This window comes from Triticum urartu, chromosome 7 (genome assembly GCF_003073215.2).
Source record: "Triticum urartu cultivar G1812 chromosome 7, Tu2.1, whole genome shotgun sequence".
NCBI lineage: Eukaryota > Viridiplantae > Streptophyta > Magnoliopsida > Poales > Poaceae > Triticum > Triticum urartu.
In genome coordinates this window covers 519,192,695-519,202,698 of record NC_053028.1, presented here as the reverse complement: position 1 = coordinate 519,202,698, position 10,004 = coordinate 519,192,695, and the positions used below count along the sequence as shown (strand labels likewise).

Below are 10,004 nucleotides of genomic sequence, written 5' to 3'. Positions count from 1 at the left end.
CATAAGATAAACCCAGAGGGCTTCTCGGAGGAGCTCCTTCCTTCAAACCAAATTCAACCGACCCAAATTCTAAATCCAGGCGAATCACATGTACTCCCTTCGTTCCATAATATAAAAACGTTTTTGACACTAGTGTAGTGTGAAAAACGTTTTTATATTTTTGGACAGAGGGAGTAGCTAATTGTGAAAAAAAAAATATCCCATATCGCCTACACGTCGCTTGGATCCTGACGTGGCGTCAGTTCCTACTCAGCTTGGCAGACGGCAATCAGACAATCCGTGCTTGGCCAAGCAGGAGGGTGACCTCTCGTGCGCTCCATTGTGCTGCAAGTCAAAAACACTGGACCCGACCGCTCAACCGATCACAAAGAACTCCATCCATGGCCACCGGAGCCGGCGACGACGGGCACGGCGCTGGTGCCCGGGCAACGGCGATCCCGTCCGTGATCCTGAACACTGGCCACGCCATGCCGGTGCTGGGGTTCGGCACGGGCTCGCCAAGCAAGCCGGCGGACCTGGCGGACACCATCGTGCACGCCATCCGCCTCGGCTACCGCCACCTGGACACGGCCTCCATGTACCGCACGGAGCCGACGGTGGGCGCCGCCGTAGCCGAGTCCGTCCGCGCCGACCTCTTCGTCACCTCCAAGCTCTGGATCTCCGATGCGCGCCCGGGCCGCGTCGTCCCGGCGCTCCGCGAGTCCCTCGCCCGCCTCGGCCTAGCCTACCTTGACCTCTTCCTCGTCCACTGGCCCGTGGCCGCCACCGCCGGCGGCCTCCCCGTGGACAAGGGCACGCTGGTGGAGTTCGACATGGAGGGCGTGTGGCGCGGCATGGAGGAGTGCCATCGGCTGGGCCTGGCGAGGTCCGTCGGGGTGAGCAACTTCTCGGCGGCCAAGATGGAGAGGCTGCTGGCTCTCGCCGCCGTGCCGCCGGCGGTCAACCAGGTTGAGATGAACGTCGGGTGGAGGCAGGAGAAGGTGCGGGAGGTGTGCGCCCGGCACGGCGTCGTCGTCGCCGCCTACTCGCCGCTCGGCGCGTACGGCGCCTTCTGGGGCTCCGACGCCGTCATGGAGAGCGGCGTCTTGCACGACGTCGCCGCCGCGAGAGGCAAGACCGTCGCGCAGGTAAACGTGAAGAAACAAATGTTTTCTTTCCTAAAATTCACCACTAAAAATTGCTGTGAAGTTTATACTAAGATAAATTATTCAAAATTAGCTTGTGTCAGATTATTTCAGTTCCTACATATAGTTTCAGCTTGTCTAATTCACATCTACATGTTTTCTAAGAGCATCTCCAACAGGCGCCGAACGCGCCGCGCGTAAAAAAACAGTTATAGCGCGCGCCCATCGCCTGATTTGGCGCGGCACGCAGCGCTGGCTCCAGCAGCCGCGCTAAAATGTAGCGCGCGCCGCTCCAGCAGCGCGCGACACGTATGGATGGGGGTGGGAGGTGCGAGCGAGCGCGCGAGAGTCCAGCGCGCGAAAGCGGGCGCAGCAAATATGCGGCGCGCGATTGCGTTTCGGTCCGCGCGTTGGACTACGTATGCCGCGCGCACTGTTTTCGCGCGCCCGCTGGAGCAACTATTCCGGTTGCGCGCGCGCTAAAACGGAGGATTTTACGGCGCGGCGCTAGTTCGGCGTGCCTGTTGGAGATGCTCTAAAGATGTCACATCTAATCTTCCATGAGTAACGTAAGTAACAAGGAAAAAAAAGCTGGGACAAAAAACAGACCACAAACATCGGAAACGCTCCTTCGCGAGCGAGCGTCGCAACGAGCAATCTCATTTTCTCGCATTGTCGGAAGCCGATGGCAGATGGGCCTACCCATAAAGACGCATCAGCCCACATTGCGCTGGACCCTCCTACTCTCTCTCGCCCGTAAAACTTAATCTCACCGGCCCCCTGATTTCAACGGGCGGGGCCCAGGGTGGGGCCCAGATTTACTTTAAACAATAGCCCAAGACTTGCTAAAACGGGCAAGTGTGGCCTGTCGGAATTCGCGCGTCGCAGCGGGCGCGCGCGAGATAGACTCCCTCCCACAAACATAATGAACATCGGGTTAGATGTGATATGTTACATCTAGATGTGTCCTAGACAGACTTTCATAATGACTAAATCACATCTAGATGTTTTTTAAGAATGTCACATTTAAGTTATCCATCACATGATTATGGGCTTTAAGATTTGTGCAAACTGTTGTCGTTTTCTTTGACTTGAACTGTTGTTTTTGTTGTCGCTAAGGCCCGTGTCGCACTAGTGTTCTTGGGCTGTTTTCCCGATCGGCATTGTCCCTTTTTCTGAATGGGATCTTAGTATGTGGGTTTTTATATTTTGTTATATACGTTGGTGCGTTCTGCCATTTTTGCTCTTCTTTTTGTCTGCGCCTAGGCCTTTTTGTACGGGCAGAATTCAAAGAGCTGGGCCGTGTTATTTTCCGCTTCCTTTTTTCTTCTTTATCTATTAAATTTATTTGTTTGTAATCTATGATTTTTAAATTTGATTATTTTTGGCGACATCAGTTTTATGTCCAGCCGTCTGATTTGTTTGTGCTTTGTTTTTCACGCTCGAGTGATCGCACGTGTCGCGATCGATCCGTGTCCTGTCGTATCGTCTTGTCGGGCTGGGAGGCCTACAACGGAGCGCGACAATTTTTTGTTTTTTTTGTTGGGCCGCCGTCACCTTGTTTGATATGGGCTTTTTTTTAGAATACGAAGAGTCTAGCCCCAAAGTACATTAGATTGAGACGGTAGCCTCCATCGAGTCTGTCACTCTCCTTTCGCATGTTCCCCTCCGCCTGTTGTCCCGTTCCCCTCCCATGTTCTTCCATTTTTCTGTTTGTTTTTGTTTCGAAATCTGAAGCACATCGACTCGCAACTAGAGGAGGGGGTGGTGTATGTGTGTTTGTCGATGGCCCTAGTTACAAGATTACAATCGACTCGCAACTGAAGTTGTACCATCAACCCACAACTAGGGGGCGGTATCTATGTGTGTTTGTCGCGATCCCCAATTGCATGTCACCCATCGACTCGCGACTAAGGATGTGTGTGTTTGTCGAGGGCTCCCAGTTGCAAGTCAACCATCGACTCGCAACTGGGGGAGGGGGCGTTCTCAATGTGTGTTTGTTGAGGGCTCCTAATTGCGAGCCAACCATTGAGTCACAACTCGTGAAGGGGGAGGGGAGTTGAGTGTGTTTCTACGAGTCCAGTTGCATGTCAACCACTGACTCGCAACTAGGAATGTGTGTGTGTTTGTCGAGGGTCCGCAGTTGCATGTCAACCATCACCTCGCAACTAAGGGTCTGTGTGTTTGTTGGGGCCCCTCAGTTGTAAGCCGACCATCGACTCGCAACTAAGGGTGCTTTTGTGTGTTTGTTGTGGTCCCCAGTTGCATGTCAACCATCAACTCGCAACTAAGTGTGTGTGTGCGTGTGTGTGTGTTTGTGTGTGTGTGTGTGCGCGCGCGTTTGTGCATGCGTGTGTCTCTATGGTGGCCCCCAGTTGCATGTCAACCATCGACTCACAAACTAGGTGTGTGTGTGTGTGTGTTTGTCGAGGGTCCCCAGTAGCAAGCCGACCATCGACTCCCAACTAGGGGTGTGTGTGTTTGTCGAGGGTCCCTGGTTGCATGCCGAGCATCGACTCACAACTAAGGGTGTGTGTGTTTGTCGAGGGTCACCAGTTGCATGCCGAGCATCGACTCGCAACTATGGGGTGTGTGTTTGTTGAGGGTCCCTAGTTGCATGTAAACCATCAACTCATAACTAGGGGTGTGTGTGTTTGTCGAGGGTCCCTAGTTGCATGTCAACCATGGACTCGCAACTAGGGGTGTGTATGTGTGTGTTTGTCGAGGGTCCCTAGTGTTGGAAATATGCCCTAGAGGCAATAATAAATTAGTTATTATTATATTTCCTTGTTCATGATAATCGTTTATTATCCATGCTATAATTGTATTGATAGGAAACTCAGATACATGTGTGGATACATAGACAACACCATGTCCCTAGTGAGCCTCTAGTTGACTAGCTCGTTGATCAATAGATGGTTACGGTTTCCTGACCATGGACATTGGATGTCGTTGATAACGGGATCACATCATTAGGAGAATGATGTGATGGACAAGACCCAATCCTAAGCCTAGCACAAAGATCATGTAGTTCGTATGCTAAAGCTTTTTCTAATGTCAAGTATCATTTCCTTAGACCATGAGATTGTGCAACTCCCGGATACCGTAGGAGTGCTTTGGGTGTGCCAAACGTCACAACATAACTGGGTGACTATAAAGGTGCATTACAGGTATCTCCGAAAGTGTCTGTTGGGTTGGCACGAATCGAGACTGGGATTTGTCACTCCGTGTAAGCGGAGAGGTATCTCTGGGCCCACTCGGTAGGACATCATCATAATGTGCACAATGTGATCAAGGAGTTGATCACGGGATGATGTGTTACGGAACGAGTAAAGAGACTTGCCGGTAACGAGATTGAACAAGGTATCGGGATACCGACGATCGAATCTCGGGCAAGTAACATACCGATAGACGAAGGGAATTGTATACGGGATTGATTAAGTCCTTGACATCGTGGTTCATCCGATGAGATCATCGTGGAACATGTGGGAGCCAACATGGGTATCCAGATCCCGCTGTTGGTTATTGACCGGAGAACGTCTCGGTCATGTCTGCATGTCTCCCGAACCCGTAGGGTCTACACACTTAAGGTTCGATGACGCTAGGGTTATAAAGGAAGCTTGTATGTGGTTACCGAATGTTGTTCGGAGTCCCAGATGAGATCCCGGACGTCACGAGGAGTTCCGGAATGGTCCGGAGGTAAAGATTTATATATGGGAAGTCCTGTTTTGGTCACCGGAAGAGTTTCGGGGTTTATCGGTAATGTACCGGGACCACCGGGAGGGTCCCGGGGGTCCACCAAGTGGGGCAACCAACCCCGGAGGCTTGCGTGGGCTAAGAGTGGTGAGGGACCAGCCCCTTAGTGGGCTGGTGCACCTCCCACAAGGGCCCATGGCACCTAAGAGGTGGAAAGGGGGCAAACCCTAAGGGATATGGGCCTTAAGGCCCATATTGGTGCGCCTCCCTCTCCTCTCCCCCTCTTGGCCGCCATCCTTGATCCCCATCTAGGGCTGCCGCCCCCCTAGGGGGTGGGAACCCTAGAGGGGGCGCAGCCCCTCCCCTTCCCTATATATATGAGGCATAGGGCTGCCCATAACACACGCGATTCGATCTCTCGTTGGTGCAGCCCTGCATCTCTCTCTCCCTCTTCTTCTGTGGTGCTTGGCGAAGCCCTGCAGGATTGCCACGCTCCTCCTTCACCACCATGCCGTTGTGCTGCTGTTGGATGGAGTCTTCCTCAACCTCTCCCTCTCTCCTTGCTGGATCAAGGCATGGGAGACGTCACCGGGCTGTACGTGTGTTGAACACGGAGGTGCCGTGCGTTCGGCACTGATCATCGGTGATTTGAATCACGACGAGTACGACTCCATCAACCCCGTTCACTTGAACGCTTCCGCTTAGCGATCTACAAGGGTATGTAGATGCACTCTCCTTTCCCTCGTTGCTAGTCTCTCCATAGATAGATCTTGGTGATACATAGGAAAATTTTGAATTTCTGCTACGTTCCCCAATACCTAGTTGCATGCCGAGTATCGACTCACAATTGGGGGTGGTGTTTGTGTGTTTTTGCCGCGGTCCCCAGTTGCATGTCGCCCATCGACTCACAACTAGGGGTTTGTGTGTTTGTCGAGGGTCCATAGTTGCATGTTGAGCATCGACTCGCAACTAAAAGGGTGTCTTTTATCGTGGCCCCTAGTTGCAAGCTGACCATCGACTCGCAACTAATGGTGTTTGTCGAGGGTCCCCATTTGCATGACGACCATCGACTCACAACTAGGGGGTGTGTGTGTTTTGTCGTGGGTCCCCAGTTGCATGTCGACCATCGACTCGTGACTAAGGGGGTGTGTGTGTTTGTTGAGGGTCCCCAGTTGCAAGCCGATGATCGACTTGCAACTAGGGGGTGTGTGTGTTTGTTGAGGGTCCCCAGTTGCAAGCCGACCATCGACTCGCAACTAGGGAGTGTGTGTGTTTGTCAAGGGTCCACAGTTGCATGAAGACCATGGACTCGCAACTAGGGTTGTGTGTGTTTTTATCAAGGCTCCCCAGTTGTATGACGATCATCGACTCACAACTAGGTGGTGTGTGTGTGTTTTGTCATGGGTCCCCAGTTGCATGTCGACCATCAACTCGCAACTAAGGGTGTGTGTGTGTTTGTCGAGGGTCCCCAGTTACAAGCAGACCAATGACTCACAATTAGGGGTGTGTGTGTTTGTCGAGGTTCCTCAATTGCAAGCAGACTATTGACTCGCAACTAAGTGAGTCTGTGTCTGTCGAGGCTCCCCAGTTGCATGTCGACCGTCGACTCACAATTAAGGGTGTGTATGTTGGTCGAGGGTCCCTAGTTGCATGCTGAGCATCGACTCACGACTAGGGGGTTGTGTTTTATCGTGGCCCATAGTTGCAAGCCGACCATCGACTCGCTACTAACGGTGTTTGTCGAGGGTCCCCAGTTGCATGTCGACCATCGACTCGCAACTAGGATGTGTGTGTGTGTGTGTTTGTCGGGGCCACCAGTTGCATGCCGACCATCGACTTGCAACTAGGGGTGTTTGTCGAGGGTCCCCAGTTGCATGTCAACCATCGACTCACAACTAGGGGTGTGTGTGTTTGTCGAGGGTCCCAGCTGCTTGTCAACCATCGACTCATAACTACGGATGTGTGTGTGCGCGCGCGCGCGTGCGTGTTTGTGGAGGGTCCCCTGTTGCATGCCGAGCATTGACTCACAATTAGGGGTGCGTGTGTTTGTCGAGGGTCCCCAGTTGCATGCCGAGCATCGACTCGCAACTAGGGGGTGTGTTTGTCGAGGGTCCCCGGTTGCAAAAATGTTTGTAGTTGTAGAGGTGATTTACTCTTGTAACAATGTTCTGAAGTACCTATTATTATTCAACTCCACCCTCGATATGCGATTGGGGGCCCGACTAATATTCTTCTTAGTTGCAACTTCATCCATGATACGCAACTAGGGTCCATTTTAAAATAACATGTTTCGAATTTGCAAACAATGTTCAAATCACGATTGTTTTAATCCACATATTTTTTTTAATACGTGAACATTTTTCTAGTTTTTTTGACCAGTTTTTTATTTTTCCTCTTCTATTGTTTTATTTATTGTTAGACGTCAGTGTACATTTTAAAATTCTCCAGTGAGTATTTTGTAAAAGGTTCACCGTATATACATTAAAAAACATACACAATACATAGAAAATAAGTTCACTGTATATTAGAAGGTCATCATATACTAAATATTTGTTCAATGTGTATTACAATTATGTTCACCGTAATTTTATAATTTGTTCAGTGTGTATTAAAAACAATGTTCACCGTATATCCAAAAACAATCAGTGTGTTTTTTAATTTTTTAGCATATATTAGAACTGAAAAAAATACACCTGAAAGAAAAAAGAAAAAAATAGGAAATAAAAGAAACAAAAGGAATAAAAAACACAAATCGTTACTACGTACGATCAGCTACAGGCCATAGAGTGAGCATGCGTGTGATGGTGTGAGGCAAGCTGGGCCTTGCCCATGCGAGCGTTTCTATGGGCACGCTGGTCACACAAAAAAGAAAAGACAAGGCCTAGACGATACAATACCAAAAAAGAAAAACAACAAACAAACAAAAGGCTATAAACAGGTGATGATTTCAACTTAGATGTGACATCGTTATGTCACATCTAGATGAGTTTTAGATAAACCCTTATAAATTTTGTTCCTGAAACACCTTTTTCAAGTTGGAAGGCAATAAAATTGGCAAAGACGGGCTGGGTAAACGGGGTTAATTAGCACAATTCATCACAACGCCAAACGGACTCTAACTCACAAACCTCATAAGAGAATAAACACAACAACTATCCAAAGACATGATCTATGAGTTTCCGTATGTTTTTAACATGCCGTATGAGTTCATGGTATGTGACATCTTATTCTCGTTTTATTTTTAAGTGTGTTCTTCTATTCTGGGCATTAGCACGCTGAATCTTGTTAGAAATCAATATAAGGAAGAAGTTTATGTTGGTTCACCAATTTTTTTTGGACATTTTGACTCCTATTAATTGTTTAGAAGTGAAACAAATAGACTCTATGCACCCAAATCCTGCAAAATTACTACGAAAATATTTCAGTCAAAAAAGGTACCGCCGAAAATTTAGAATATAATATATGTGTTCATATTCTGGAATTGTAAGAGAAATCAACATTGACCATGTCTTGTTAATGATGTGTACAGGTGGTGTTGAGGTGGCTATACGAGCAGGGCGTGTGCTTCGTGGCGAGGAGCTACAACAATGAGAGATTGAAGCAGAATATGGAGATCTTCGAGTGGGAGTTGAGCGAGGAGGAGAAGGGGATGATCGCCACAATACCACAGAGGAGAGTGTCTTTGGGGGAGCGGTTCATGTCGCCCGATGGGCCTTACAAATCACTCGAGGAGCTCTGGGACGACGATATATGAATATATGTATCTATTTGTCAATTGCCGCATGCCTGGCTATTTGCAGATACACTTGTATAGTCCGTAGGTGCATATTTGGTATACTATGGTATGATTGAGATCTTTTGTTGATCCTAACTTGTAATCCAATCATCATATGAGTAAGTAAATAGAGAGCAACACCTCTATAAGCAAGTAAACACATGGTACGTAGGATTTACGACAATTATTCCCTTTGTAGGTTGGTATCACAACGTGATCCCTTCCCCCTGTTTTCCAATCACTCGTAGGGGAACAACCCTTACTCTCATCGATGGTGTATTTGGTGTGACTGTACCCTCCATCGGTGCTTCTTAGTAGCCAATATGATCATCATCTCCTTGACAAGGGGAAAATGTGTCCCTCTCCCTGGCTCGCATTGTTTCTTTGACTGTGTCGATGGAACCATTCCCATTCTACTGGAAACCATCACTTAGCACACTGACACTGCCGCTCGCACCGTGCCAAACCCAATGTTTCTTTGATGTTACCAAGAGGACCATGCAGTCCTCGTCGCACTACTCTCCTCCATCCTCCATGATGAGTGATATCATCAGGGGTAACTGACGATGTTCAACACCTCCCATGCCGTCTGGGATGTGCTACATACAATGTTCTCCTCATACGCCTACTTCAACAATATAAAGGAGTATGTCGATGCTATGATATCCCTTGGAAGCCCCTCTCTAATGAAGAAGTCATCAGCTACATGCTCATCGGCTAGGGATCAGAGTATACAAGCCCCTTCTTGCTTCAATTACAACATGGTGATCTAGTGAGTATCACCAACTTTTATGCTTATTTCCTGACTGTTGAGGTTTGTATTGAGTAGCGGGCCTCCATGAGTGAGATCTTCTCTTCCACCAACTCAGCAACCCATCAACGCGATGGGAGCTCCCATGGTGGTTGCGGTGGTCATGGTCACGGTCAGGGGCGCGGAGAGCGCGGTTGCAACAACAACGACAATGGAGGTTGCGGCTCACGATCCACACCTACAATTAGAAGTCATCGAACTCTGGTAAGATGTAATGGCAACATGGCTCCTGAAGGGTCCACAACCTGAAGGAGAAGGCGATTCTAGGTCAAATGAAGCTACAGCAGGAGGAAAAAAGGATGACTACACTTGGCCTTAGACCCAAAGCCCACTCTGGCGCTGCAGCTGTAGCCTCAGCGTCCTTACCTGGGAGAATATACGCACCCAAATCTAGGATCCAAACAAACAGGCACACTAGCTCCAAGATCCGCCGTTAATGAGGAAGGAAGCCACAACATCGAGTGGGGACTTGGAGCACACTTATTCAATATCATTGTCATTGTTGTCGAAGGCACACTGTCAACCGGTTGAGAGCCTCCCGACCAAAAAATTTGTTCAAGAACCCGAGAAGCAATACCTAAACCCGCAACAAATATAG

The 10,004-nt window shown here is 49.0% G+C and overlaps 1 protein-coding gene across 1 annotated transcript; it reads left to right on the top strand.

The window, feature by feature from the left end:
* The first annotated feature begins 254 nt into the window (after positions 1 to 254).
* Positions 255 to 8,867, top strand: LOC125523862 (deoxymugineic acid synthase 1-D-like). The gene is made up of 2 exons (XM_048688925.1): positions 255 to 1,127; positions 8,350 to 8,867. The coding sequence occupies exons 1-2, from the start codon at positions 381 to 383 to the stop codon at positions 8,572 to 8,574; spliced, it is 972 nt and encodes a 323-aa protein (XP_048544882.1). The 5' UTR covers positions 255 to 380; the 3' UTR covers positions 8,575 to 8,867.
* Positions 8,868 to 10,004: the final 1,137 nt, after the last annotated feature.